This window comes from Carcharodon carcharias, chromosome 8 (assembly GCF_017639515.1).
Source record: "Carcharodon carcharias isolate sCarCar2 chromosome 8, sCarCar2.pri, whole genome shotgun sequence".
NCBI lineage: Eukaryota > Metazoa > Chordata > Chondrichthyes > Lamniformes > Lamnidae > Carcharodon > Carcharodon carcharias.
This window is the reverse complement of record NC_054474.1, coordinates 112,546,996-112,561,229: the sequence shown is the minus strand read 5'-3', so window position 1 is coordinate 112,561,229 and position 14,234 is coordinate 112,546,996. Positions and strand designations below refer to the sequence as shown.

Sequence of the window (14,234 nt, the reverse complement as noted above, 5' to 3'; positions counted from 1 at the left end):
CCCATGAATGCTTTCTCATGCACTCTCTTAGCTTTCCTAATTTCCTTTTTAAGTTCCCCCCTGCACTTTTTAATACTCCTCTAGGGACTCTGCTGTATTGAGCCCTTGGTTTCTGCCATAAGCTTCTCTTTTTTGCTTAATCCTAACCTTTATGTCCCTTGACATCCAGGGTTCTCTGGACTTGGTCCCCCACTTTGTCTTTATGGAACATATTTGCCCTGTACTCTCGCTATTTCCTTCTTGAATGCCTCCCACTGCTCTGACACAGTTTTATCTGCAAGTAGCTGCGCCCAGTCCATTTGGAACAAAACATACCTCATCTTAGTAAAATTAGCTTTTCCGCAGTTTAGAACTTTTATTCCCGGCCAAACTTATCCTTTTCTATAACAATCCTAAATCTAACTGAGTTATGGTCACTATTTCCCAAATGCTCCCCTACTGATATGCCTTTCACCTGCCTGAGCTCATTTCCAAATATTAGGTCCAAATCTGCCCCCTCCCTTGTTGGGCTTTCTACATACTGGCTAAAAAAGTTCTCTTGGATGCAACTTAAGGATTTTGCTCCCTCCCTATCTTGCACACTAAAACTATCCCCTACTATTACTGCCTTATTGTTATTATTCTTGTGCTCCAGAGCTTGCTTCCCCCCACGTGAAGCAATATCCAAACCCGGTTATGTGAAAAATTGCCCAAGTATGCTCTAAATATAAAACACAGGACAAATCTAACACGGCCAATTACCTCACATTTGATCTACTCTCCATCATCAGTAAAGTGAAGGAAGAGGTCACCAACAGTGCTATCAATTGGCACTTGCTTAACAATAACCTGTTCATTGATGCTCAGTTTGGGTTCTACCAGGGTCACTCAGCTTCCGACCTCATTACAGCCATGGTTCAAACATGGACTAAAAACCTGAACTCCAGAAGTGAGGTGAGAGTGACTGCCCTTGACTTCAAGGCAGTATTTGACTGAGTGTGGCATCAAGGAGCCCTAGCAAAACTGGAGTCAATGGGAATTGGGGGAAAACTCTGCCGGTTGGAGTCATACTTAGCACAAAGGAAGATGGCTGTGGTTGTTGCGGGTCAATCGTCTCAGCTCCAAAACATCACTGCAAGAGTTCCACAGGGTAGTGTCCTCAGCCCAACCATCTACAGCTGCTTCATCAATGACCTTCCATCCTAAGGTCAGAAGCGAGGACGTTCACTGCTGATTGCACAACGTTCAGCCACATTTGCAACTCCTCAGATACTGAAGCAGTCCATGTCCAAATGCAGCAAGACCTGGACAATATCCAGGCTTGGACTGACAAGTGCCAAGTAACATTCGTGCCACACAAGTGCCAGGCAATGACCATCTCTAACAAGAGAAAATCGCCTCTTTACGTTCAATGGCATTACCATTGCTGAAACCCCCACTATCAATATCGTGGGGGTTACCATTGACCAGAAACTGAACTGGACTAGCCACATAAAAAGTGTAACTACAAGAGCAAGTCAGAGGCTAGGAACCCTGTGGCAAGTAACTCACCTCCTGACCCCCCCCAAAGTCTCTTCACCATCTACAAGGCACAAATCAGGAGTGTGATCGATTACGCTCCACTTGTCTGGATGGGTGCAGCTCCAACAACAATCAAGAAGCCTGACAACATCCAGGACAAAGCAGGTCGCTTGATTGGCACCCCTTCCACAAACATTCACTCCCTCCACCACCGACACACAGTGGCAGCAATGTGCGCCATCTGCAAGATGCTTAACCTGTTCACTGATGCTCACCAAGGCGCCTTGGGCAGCACCTTCCAAACCCTGGATCTCTATCATCTAGAAGAAGAGCAGCAGATAGATGGGAACACCACCACCTGGAAGTTCCCGTCCAAGTCACTCACCGTCCTGACTTGGAAATGTATTGCTGGATCAAAATCCTGGAACTCCCTCCCTAACAGCACTGTGGGTGTACCTATGCGGCAGGCACTGCAGCGGTTCAAGAAGGAAGCTCACCACCAGCTTCTCAAGAAAAATTAGGGATAGGTAATAAATGCTGGCCTAGCCAGTGACATTTTTAAAAAAGGATCACCAAGGGACCCAGGTCACAGGTGACTGATGGAGGGATAGGGGTGGTTCCCAGCAGGGTCCCCTCTTCCCAATGCTGGGTCCCTCAATCAGGTACTTAACGCCTCAAATGAGGGACATCCCCTGAATGCCCGCAAGCAACCCTGAAAGGATTTGCCTTTCAGGCTTCCTCCACAGCGAGTTCCCCCATCCACTGTCGGGTGAATACCAGGGGCAACAGGATGAGTCTTGTAAGTGGACATAATTGCCCACTTATAGGCATCAATTGGTGGTCTTAATCAGTGAAGAGGCAGGAAGGAAACTGAATCCGTACCCTGCCCTCCTCCCCCGATTAACCGCCCACCCTACTACCAAATTCACCTCTGAAGAGGGCATTAAATTCCACTGATGAAAACACCAGCCTCCCCACATGTGGCAGCGAATTCCTCTGAACTCCACTGTCACGAATAAACCAACAAACAATCCTCCATTTAGCACAGGCCAGTGTCACAAGCAGCACGCTCCAGCACTACAGAAGCAAAATGTATGTAACATAAATAAGCTCAGGGAAAAACTGACAGCAACCTTCCCTTTGTCAAAGTACATTATGTGGAGGGCGAACACTCTGGCATCTCCGTCCCACTGACCTGTAACCTGAAAAACTAAGGCAGTGTCAGCTCAGCAACTCTTGTGTAACCAGGAGCTCCAAGTAGTTCAAGGTTCAGAGATGGAATCTAGTCAAACCTGTTCTCTATTTAAGGCACAATTTTCTTCGAATTTCCTTTTTTGCACATTTTTATTCTGATCCTAAACCCTGTTGCAAATTGCAGTCATGAACAGGAGCTTGTCAGTTCAGCTGCTGCCCAGGATTCCTGAATGAAATGGTCAACAAGTTTCAGAATTTGTATCCAGTTTAAGAATGCAATCAGCCACATGAAGATATCCAAAGCGATAAATTATTGCTGCAGTATAGGGGGAGTGGGAAGGGTCAGAGAAAAATATCACTATCATCTCCTCAATGGAGCTCTTACAGAAAATAATTAATTTGATCAATAAGAGTAAGCCTGCAGAAATAATGTGTGGCATTTCATGTAAATTAAATGGTACAATTTTAAAATGGGTGCAAGAGAGACCTGGAAATGTATCTACACAAATCTTTGAAGTTGGCTGCACAAATTGAGAGAGCTGTTGTTTTCCTTAGAACAGAGAAGATTAAGAGAGATTAAATAGAGATGTTCAAATTTATGAGGAGTATTGATAGACTGAATGATTAGTAACTGTTTACAGTGACAGGAGGTTCAGTAGCCAGATGACACTGATTTAAGATGATTAGCAAAAGAACCAGTACGGACATTAGGAATAGTCTTTTTAAAGCAGCGATCTGGTATGCAATCCTTTGTGGGAGCAGATTAAATAGTAAATTTCAAAAGGAAATTGCATAAGCAAAATGCGCTGAGCAGTCTATCTTGTAAGTTCCATACAAGAGGCTCAGAAAGAAAGTTACAGTTGTTGCAAATTAACAACTGTGTGCACCCCAGAGTTAACCAGCACCTGTGCAACTGTATTCCAGCGAGAGTCAGTGTGGAACCCATACCCCAGGGAGGGTCGGTGTGTGGGGAACTGTACCCCAGTGAGAGTCAGTGTGTGTGGGACTGTACCCCAGTGAGAATCAGTGTGTATGGGATTGTACCCCAGTGAGAGTCAATGTGTGTGGAACTGTACCCCAGTGAGAGTCAGTGCATCTGGAGCTTGTAGAAACACTCTCTGGGAGGCTTCTTAGTCAAACAAAACAAACTTTATTTACATAAGAGTTTCGGTGGCTGCTTGTATCCAGCCAGCCCCTCATACTGCCATTTTCTTCCGAGGGAACCCCTCCGTAGAAATTATTCCCCCACACTAGCCACATATTGGTTGAACAAATCACATGACTCCCTCCTCAGTTGAACTGATCTTAAAGTGATGGCATAACAGAAATATTTTTAAAATTTTTTTAATTTTATCGTGTCCATGGACAGCCAGAACTGGACACATTTTTGCGACTTGTTGTTGAATTCAGCAAGACCTGCAACAGTGCAGTGTCCCTCTAGCGATAGGCATTGCAGGAGATGTTGCATAGTCTGTGGCTCAGTTCCACATTCACAAGTTGTTGGGCTGGTTGTATATCCCCTTTGAACGACCTACACTAGTCCTATGTCTGTTAAGGCACTTCCAGGTTGCCCAGTTGCAATTAGCTCCTGGGGGAAGGCTTTCATCCGGTAGAATTTCCATCGCTGAGGATTATTCGAGACTGGCGAGCCGGTCTTTCCACAAGGCGATGTGGGCTTCAGATGGAGTTGATTGTAATGGAACAACACTTTTCATGAAGTTCTTCCTTGACTTTAGGCGGCTGAACAGAACGGAAATATAACTCAGTGAGAGTCAGCGCGTGTGGAACTGTACCCCAGTGAGTCAGTACGTGTGAACTATACCCCAGTGAGAGTCAGCATGTGCTGAATTGTACCACAGGGAGAATCAATGCATGTAGAACTGTATCTCAGTGAGAATCAATGCGTGTAGACCTCTATCTCAGTGACAGTAGTGCGTGTGGAACTGTACCCCATTGTGAGTGGTGCATGTGGAACTGTACCCCAGTGAGAATCAGTGCATGTAGAACTGTATCTCAGTGAGAGTAGTGCGCGTGGAACTGTACCCCATTGAGAGTCAGTGTATGTGGAACTGTACCCCAGTGAGAGTCAGTCTTTGAGGAACTGTACCCCAGTCACAGGCAGTGTGTGTGGAATTCACCCCAGTGAATGTCAGTGCCTGTGGAACTGTGGAATCATGCTAGCACAAGAATACCTTCAGTAACATTGTGGGGGAGTGAAAAGCTGCAAGAATCAGATGAGAAAGATGTGAGAGTGCAGTTTAGAATGCAAATGTAGCAACATTTGCTTTTACTGCAGGGCTGGAGTGCCCTCAACTGGTGTGTAAAAACTGCCCATGCTCTCTTGTTCCATCTGCCTCAGGCATAGAATGGGCCTGTGCTGTTCTATGAGCAGCTGCTGGGAGATTGTACAGTGGCCTCAGGAACACCCATTCTTCCCACAGGGATAAAAACAAAAAACTGCGGATGCTGGAAATCCAAAACAAAAACAGAAATACCTGGAAAAACTCAGCAGGTCTGGCAGCATCGGCGGAGAAGAGCAAAGTTGACGTTTCGAGTCCTCATGTTTTGTTGAAGAGTCATGAGGACTCGAAACGTCAACTTTGCTCTTCTCTGCCAATGCTGCCAGACCTGCTGAGTTTTTCCAGGTATTTCTGTATTTGTTTTTGTTTCCCACAGGGTGCTTGAGATCCAGTAACTGGCCACATGCAGACTCATTGCTACAACTGCACGGTTCACAGAGCAGGCCCCAGGCACACACAACTTAAATATCTAACCACCTCCATTGCAAAAAGTGTAGCAATATCTTTGGATGATATTATTCTGTGCAAGAGCTACTTCTGATCCCCTACTCACCTGAAGTCCCTGCCTAGCCCTGATATTTATTATGCGAATCACACCAAGTCTGGCCTGACAATCCAATCAGTATTCACAGCAGCCCAGTTCCTGCTGGTTTACAATTCCTTTAAATGGAGAGAGGGCTTGTTCCATCCTTACAGCACAATGTGGTCATCGAAGTCATCACATACATTTGGCTTAGTCGTTGTAAAACAATTCTCGTTTATCTCATGTTTATGCAAGAGGCTTTCTTGCATTTAAATAGAGTGTTTTAGTCTTCTGGCGCATATATGGGGATGACAAGTGGGACAGGGAATGTCAGCAATGAGCTTCACACATACTAAATGGCAGACCCAGACCATTGTGTGCACAACTTGCTCTGCCATTTGTTAGGTACAGTGGGATGGACATTATATCATTGACTTGTGACCTGGCACGAATGCACCATCATTCCAAGAAGAGAAAGGCCAGGGTGGCTGTCCCTGCTAAAACCTCTGAGTGAGATTAACGGTTTATGTTGTGCTGGCTGCACTATTGTTTGATCCAATAGTCCCAGAATGTAGCTTGCAGTGCTGGGACAGGACGGGCTGCTGAGAGATGAAAGAAAGTCAGGCAAAGTCCGTGCCAAGCCAAACAAAGCCCTACTTGACTGATACCATCTGTTGGAGCCTGTTACACTGGAGGCCTCACTGCTGCTCTGGCTCACCCGCTGTATGCTCCCTGCTGAATTACATTACACAGCAAAGCATTTCAGCATATAGACAGCAAAATACTCCACCGACAGCTAACAATTTCACATTCACTAGCCACTCTCAGTCAGCAACAGGGAGCAGCTTATCAATAGACAATATTGCAGCAAACAAACCAACCAGGGTTCCTGCTCCAGATCATCATCCAGAGACTGGTGGGAAAGAAAGAGAGAATGTGCAAATGTGGCTTAGTGGTAGCTTTCTCTCTCTCACCCAAGTCAGAAGGCTGTAAGTTCAAGTCCAAGTTCCATTCCAGAGGCTTGAGTATGTAATCCAGGATAACATTCCAGTGCAGTACTGAGGGAGTGCTGCACTGCCGTAGGTGCCGTATTTTCAAATGAGACCATAAACCGAGGTGCTGCATGCCCTCTCACATACCAGATCTCTCAGCCACTCCTGGAAGAAGAGTATGGGATCTCCTCTCAGTGTCCTGGTCATTAATTATCTGTAAACTAAGATCACTAAAATAGATTGTTTGCTCATTATCACACTATTATTTGTGGGAGCTCGCTGTGCATAAATTGTCTGCTGCATTTCCTACACTACAACAGTGGCTCCTCTTCAAAAATATTTCATTGGCTGTAAAGCGCTTTGAGACACCCTGAGATCATGAAAGGCTTGACATAAATGCAAGTCTTTTATTAACAAAGGAATGTAGCCTGCTGACAGTATGGGATCTCCATTCCCACACACTCAGTGTGAGAGCATCATGACAGCTGAACTTTGGCCCCTCTGCAAAGTCAACACAATGGCAAGGAGGATGCTAGTCCTCCCTGGGGCCATCAACTGCAGTGAGACATCGCAGTGTTGAACTGCAGGTCACTTGTTGCTTGGGACCCACTTCTGTCGTCCTACATTAAGATACAGGCCAAGTGAAAGGCTTCCCCTCACACACAGGAAGGAACCCAAGCAAAGCGCATCTCCTTCCTGCCCACCAGTTCCTCAACCCAACACAACAAACTATTCTCACAAAGAAGGGAAGAGCACACATATCACAGGGCCGAGGGAACATTGCAATAATAGGACCAACAGCTTCATCCTGCTGTATCCCTGCCCTTAACCATTTCAGCCCCAATAATAGCTCAATAACCAATCACTGCAGCAACTACACACAGTACAGGCAACTTCGCCTAGTGCTATTTTTGCACCGAATGTTTTCAATTGTCCAATATGCTGAATAAGCAAAAATACAGCAAAGTGGAAACTTAAGCACCTCAAAGAAAGACAAGTAAAATATGAAGATTTTATTCTGCAATATGAAACAGGAAGAGCTCAGTTCTTTCTTTGTGACGTGATCCCTGCTGAAAGTGAGACATAACTATGAGCTGATATACTGTGGCCTGGCTCCAAGGCCTGTCTATGCTTCAGAACGGGAACTTATCTGTTAGTTGCAGGAAATGGTGTTGTTGGTGGGTGTTTGAAACACCTCCAGCAGATGAAGAGGGTGAGGAGTCACTGCTAAACTCACAGCAACAAAGCAGGTCTCTCTCTGAGTGCCAGAGGTTGTTAAAGGGGCTTCACACTCAAGCAAAACACTTTCTGGTCACAGAGTCATTACTACACAGAAGGAGGCCTTTCAGACCATTGAGTCCATGCCAATATTGGAATAAATTGTTGCTCGTATCTGAAATATACTAAAGGATAGAGAGAGATAGAGGAGTATAGTGCTCAGTCAGTGATTCACGAGGCACTTAGATACTACACTGGGGTTTGCAGCTATCCATAAACTGATAAGTTAGATGGTTGAATGGCCTTTCTCAACTGGCTAAGGGGATGTGTTACAGGCCATCTAATGTTCAGCCTGAGCATCGAAACAGACACATAAACATAGAAACAGCTGTTAAATATTAGACAAATGAAACCTTTTTATACAACAGTTCTAAAGAGACATCTGAGAGAGAAGATTCAATCCAAAAAGTGACAGTGCTGATCTTTTGCTCTGAAATGTATATTATTTCTATGAAGCACTGGACTCTCTAGGGTCTGTTGTGTGGGGTGTTTTCACTTTCCAACATTGGTAAAAAGCTCAATCTTAAACAGGCTGAATCACATCACTCAATACGATCTGTTAGTGTCCCACAAAGGAACGGTTTTAAGCTCACACATGACTTCAACATGTACTGCCACAGGAACAGGGCGTTTTTAGAATTCATTTATGGGATGTGGATGTCGCTGGCTGGGCCAGCATTTATTGGCCATCCCTAATTGCCCTTGGGAAGATGATGGTGAGCTGCCTTCTTGAACCGCTGCAGTCCTGTGGTGTAGGTACACCAACAGTGCTGTTAGGGAGGGAGTTCCAGGATTTTGACCCAGCAACAGGGAAGGAACAGCAATATTTTTCCAAGTCAGGATGGTGAGTGACTTGGAGGGGAACCTCCAGGTGGTGGTGTACCCATGTGTCTGCTGCCCTTGTCCTTCCAGATGGTAGCGGTCGTGGGTTTGGCAGGTGCTAAGGAGCCATGGTGAGTTCCTCCAGTGCATCTTGTAGATTGTTCACACTGCTGCCACTGTTTGTCAGTGGTGGAGTGAGTGAATGTTTGTGGAAGGGGTGCCAATCAAGCGGACTGCTTTGACCTAGATTATGTCAAGCTTCTTGAGTGTTGTTGGAGCTACACTCATCCAGACAAGTTAAGAGTACTCCATCACACTCCTGACTTGTGCCTTGTAGATGGTGGACAGGCTTTGGGAATTCAGGAGGTGAGTTACTTGCCGTGGGATTCCTAGCCTCTGGCCTGCTCTTGCAGCCACAGTATTTATATGGCTGGTCCAGTTCAGTTTCTGGTCAATGGTAACCCGCAGGATGTTGATAGTGGGGGATTCAGTGATGATAATGCCATTGAATGTCAAGCAGCGATGGTTAGATTCTCTCTCGTAGGAGACAGTCATTGCCTTGTGTGGCATGAATGTTACTTGCCACTTGTCAGCCCAAGCACTGAACAAGAATATATAAAAAACGCTAAGTTTACAGAGCTATCTGGCTGAGGTTGGGTGGGGAAGCTCAGCTTTGCTCCCTGCCATTCTCCTGATCCTGATCATTGTGCATGACCCCGACAGACTGTGAGGCGAGAATGAGGCTAGTTGTGATATCTCCTGCACTCATCAACTCTTGCTCACACCCGGTGTCCTGGGCTCAAACACAGAGGTAACTAAAGTTAGCCACAGCCCACAGAACTGAGAGTCAGTGAGAGATCGAAAAGGGAAAGCAGATGAACAAAATGTCATAACTATGAGCAATATGTAGTAACCCTGCACTGGTTACCTCACTGCACTAACATTTCACATTGCTATGCGCAACATGTAGCTGCTGATTGTATGCATGTACCTGTACACCTATCACTCATCATCAGGCTGGCTCCACAAATCCAGGAAACACACCAAATCCTGCAACAAAACACAGATGGAGATAAGCAGAGCAAAGAAAGACACACATTACAGCACCAGCAGTCCTAATCCGCTCGGACACATTTACACACTGGAGAATATATTTTAAAGGCATAATGGTCGTAGCTTTTTGACGAAGTAACAAAGAGGGTTGACGAAGGCAATGAAGTTGATGTGGTGTACATGGACTTCCAAAATGTGTTTGATAAAGAGCCATATAACAGGCTTGTCAGCAAAGTTAAGCCCATGGAATAAAATGGACAGTGGCAGCATGGATATGACATTGGCTGAGTGACAGAAAACAGACAGAAGTGGTGAATGTTTGTTTTTCGGACTGGAGGAAGATTTATATTGGCGTTCCCTAGGGGTTGGTCCTAAGACCACTGCTCTTCTCGATATATATCATTAGTCTAGACCTAGACTTTGATGTGCAAGGCACAATTTCAAAATTTGCAGATGATAGGAAACCTGAGAGTATTGTGAACTGTAAGGAGATTATAAGATAACTTCATAAGATATAGGAGCAGGATAGGCCATTTGGCACCTTGAACCTGCTCTGCCATTCGATAAGATCATGGCTGATCTGATTATTCCACTTTCCTGCCTGCCCTCCATAACCCTTGTCAATCAAAAATCTGTCTCACTCAACCTTGAATATATCCAATGACCCAGCATCCACTGCTCTCTGGGGCAGAATTCCAAAGATTAATGGCCTTCTCAGAAGAGGAGGAATTTCTTCTCTCTGTCTTAAATGGGACACCCCATATTTTATACTGTGGCTCCTAGTTCTAGACTCCCCAATAAGGGGAACATCTTCTCAGCACTTACCCTGTCTAGCCCCCTCAGAATCTTAAATGCCTCAATAAGATCACCTCTCATTCTTCTAAACTCCAATGAGTATAGCCCAACCTTTCTTCATAAGATATTCCCTTCATCCCAGGAATCAGCCAAGTGAATCTTCTCTGAACTGTCTCCAATGCAAGTATATCTCTCCATAACTAAGGAGACCAAAACTGTACACAGTACTCAAGGTGTGATCCCACCAAAGCCTCACGTCGCAAGACCTTCCGATTTTTATACTCCATCTCCGTTGCAATAAAGGCTGGCATTCCCTTTTTTTCTAAATACTTGTTGTCCTGCAGGCTAACTTTTTGTGATACATGCACAAGGACACCCAGATCCCTCTGTACTGCAGCACTCTGCAGTCTCTCTCCAAATAAATACTATTCTGCTTTTCTATTTTTTCTGTCAAAATGGACAAACCCACATTATACTCCATTTGCCAAGTTTTTACCCACTTGCATAACCTATCTATATCCTCTTGCAGGCTCTTTGTATCCTCCTCACAACTTGCTTCCCTACCTATTTTTGTACCAACAACAACACACACTCCCTTCATCCAGGTCATTAATATAGATTGTAAATAGTTGGGGCCCCAACACTGATCCCTGCAGCCCTCCACTAGTTAGTGAGCCAACCTGAAAATGGCTCACTTACCCACTCTGTTTCCTGTTAGTTAGCCAATCCACTATCCATGCAAATATATCACCACCCCAAAACCATGAGCTCTTAAGCAAAGAGGATAGTGATAGGCTTCAAGAGGACATAGGCAGTCTGGTGGAATGGGTGGACACGTGGCAGATGAAATCTAATGCAAAGAAGTATGAAGTGTTACATTTTGGGAGGAAGAGTGAGGAGGGGCAATCTAAAATAAAATACAGAATTTTAAAAGATGTGCAGGAGCAGAGGGACCTGAGGTTTTGTGTGCACAGATCGTTTATAGTGTTAGACTTCACCTTATTGACACGGTTCTGTCATTAATAAGGCTTAAGGTATCAAATTGTACTGCACATAAGCTTAGTGATGAAAAACCATAATTTGTGTGTATTATTGGATGTTGTTATTAAGTTTGTTACAGCCAGGTGAGGAAGGGTGGAGGGACTCCCCTTTTTCCCCACTCCTTGGTTGACTGCAGCAAGGTTTTTAAAAATTTATGAGGATGAATGTGTCAATTCAGTGTATGTACTTAACTGTTTATGTGCTGATTACAAAGAACTCAGTCCAACAGATTTTAAACAAATAAAGGGTTAGTTTTTATTGTGCTAAAAACCCACCCAGGTAAAGGTATTAAAACATTAAAAAAGCAAGTAAACATACATATCGACCATCGCAACACATACACACACGCACGCAAAAATACAAGTTTTTTCCAAATTGATTCATGGGACATGGGCTTCGCTGGCTGGGCCAGCATTTATTGCCCCACCATACTTGCCCTTGAGAAGGTGGTGATGAGCTACCTTCTTCAACTGCTGCAGTCCATGTGGTGTATGTACACAGTGCTGTGAGGAAGGGAGTGCCAGGATTTTGACCCAGTGACTGTGAAGGAATGTCCAAGTCAGGATGGAGAGTGACTTGGAGGGGAACTTCCAGGTGGCAGTGTTCCCATCTCTCTGCTGCCCTTGTCCTTCTACATGGTGGTGGCTGTGGGTTTGGAAGGTGCTGTCGAAGGAGCCTTGGTAAATTCCTGCAGTGCATCTTGCACATGATACACACTGCTGCTACTGTGTGTCGGTGTGGAGGGAGTGAATGTTTGTGGATGTGGTGCCAATCAAGCTGGCTGCTTTGTCCTGGATGGTGTCAAGCTTCTTGAGTGTTGTGGGAGCTGCACTCATCCAGGTAAATGGTGGGGGGGGTGTTCCATCACATTCCTGGCTTGTGCCTTGTAGATGGTGGACAGGCTTTGGGGAGTCAGGAGGTGAGTTACACGATTCCTAGCCTCTGACCTGCTCTTGTAGCCACAGTATTTATATGGCTAGTCCAGTTCAGCTTCTGGTCAGTGGTACTCCCCATGATGTTGATACTGGCGGAATCAGTGATGGTAATGCCATTGAATGTCAAGAGGCGATGGTTAGATTCTTTCTTATTGGAGATGGTCATTGCCTGGCACTTGTGTGGTGTGAATGCTACTTGCCACTTGTCAGCCCAAGCCTATATATCGTCCAGGCCTTGCTGTGTTTGGACATGGACTGCTAAGGTTAGATTGTTGAAGGGAAGCCAGGACCACTCTTCTCATTGGTCAAGAATTGCAAATAATTGGTTAGAAGTTATTAGTTGTGTCAACACAAGTAGAAAGACTTGAGCTGAATGTTGCAAAAGCTGCCTGCAAAAGTATAAAAACAAGAAAGCATCACTAGGGTCCTTTGCACTTGCCGTGGGATAGTATTTGTCAGAGGGCACTTGCTGAGGGAATTTGTCGAGAGAGAAAGTTAGGCGTAAGTTGTAGAGCACTTGCTAGAAAGTTAGTACTTGTGTGGGTCATTGCGAGTCAACGAGTAATTGTCATAGGTTGGGGCTTGCCGTATGAATGCAGATCAGAATTAGAATCCAGTATTGGGACTAAAGATAATTGCCTTGAGAAAATAAGCAGTCTTTTTTAGGACACTGCTTTCAGCTTAAGTGAAACACTCAGCAGCAGCTGTAAAACGTGTAGCTTGAGAGGGAGAAAGAGAAAAACATTCAGCAAACAGTTGTGAAATGTGCAGCTTCTGGAGTAAGGAGGACAGAAAGCTACAGCAGTTAACACATCACTGTGCTTGCACACGAGAATAGGAGAGACCTCACCCTGAGTGAGACACAGCCTGAGTGAGTGTGGGTATTGGCAGTTTGGTGCACAGTGGGAATTTGGTGCAGATGGGAATAGGTGCTCTTTGCATTTTTTTCTTTGATTCTATTCTATCCAACTTCTTAAATCTTCAGAGCGTGGTCTTGCCCTGCTGCAGCAGTAGCGGCTACAAGGGAGAGAAATGACTGGTAAGTAGTGGGTAAGGTCGGGTAATTATTTACTACTTTCATCGCTTATAGTTTAAGGTCTTTTTGTGGTTTATAGTTTGTATATACTGTAGTAACGAGGATCATGAAAGAAGGGTCCTAGAGTAATGGATTTAAAAGGTTTAATTCAAAGGGATAAGTCATGGCAAGAGAGCTCAAAGCCGTGGCGTGCTCCTCATGCTCCATGTGGGAAGCCAGGAACATTTCCAGTGCCTGGGACCAGCATGTGTGCAGGAAGTGTGTCCAGCTGCAGCTCCTGGAAGCTCAGGTTTCAGAGCTGGAACGGTGGCTGGGGACACTGTGGAGCATCCACGAGTCTGAGAGTTTCATGGATAGCACGTTTAGAGAGGTGGGCACACCTCAGCTGAAGGGACTTGAGGGAGGAAGGGAATGGGTGACCACAAGGCTGTCCAAAAGAAACAGGCAGGTTGTTCAGGAGTCCCCTGGGGTCTCGCTCGCAAATCGGTATTCCATTTTGGAGGCTGGTTCCTCCAGGGAGTGCAGACAGAGCCAAGCTTCTGGCACCACAAGCAGCCTGTCTGTACAGGAGGGGAGAAAGAGAGGAAGAGCAATAGTAATAGAGGATTCTATAGTCAGGGGAACAGATAGGTGGCCGTCAACATGACTCCAGGATGGTGTGTTGCCTCCCTGGTGCCAGGGTCCGGGATGTCATTGCACAGCTGCAGGGCATCCTGAAGGGGGAGGACGATCAGGCAGAGGTCATGGTACATGTTGGTACCAATG

The 14,234-nt window shown here is 45.4% G+C and overlaps 1 protein-coding gene across 1 annotated transcript in view; it reads right to left on the bottom strand.

The window, feature by feature from the left end:
- The window catches only part of exd3 (exonuclease 3'-5' domain containing 3), a 381,414-nt gene extending 368,125 nt beyond the window's left edge, over positions 1-13,289 (bottom strand). The window contains exons 1-2 of the mRNA XM_041194159.1: positions 13,284-13,289; positions 9,601-9,659 (exon numbers count right to left, since the gene is read on the bottom strand). Of these exons, the coding sequence (XP_041050093.1) occupies positions 9,601-9,622 (22 nt within the window). The 5' untranslated portion in view covers positions 9,623-9,659; positions 13,284-13,289. The remainder of the gene's footprint in view (positions 1-9,600; positions 9,660-13,283) is intronic.
- Positions 13,290-14,234: the final 945 nt, after the last annotated feature.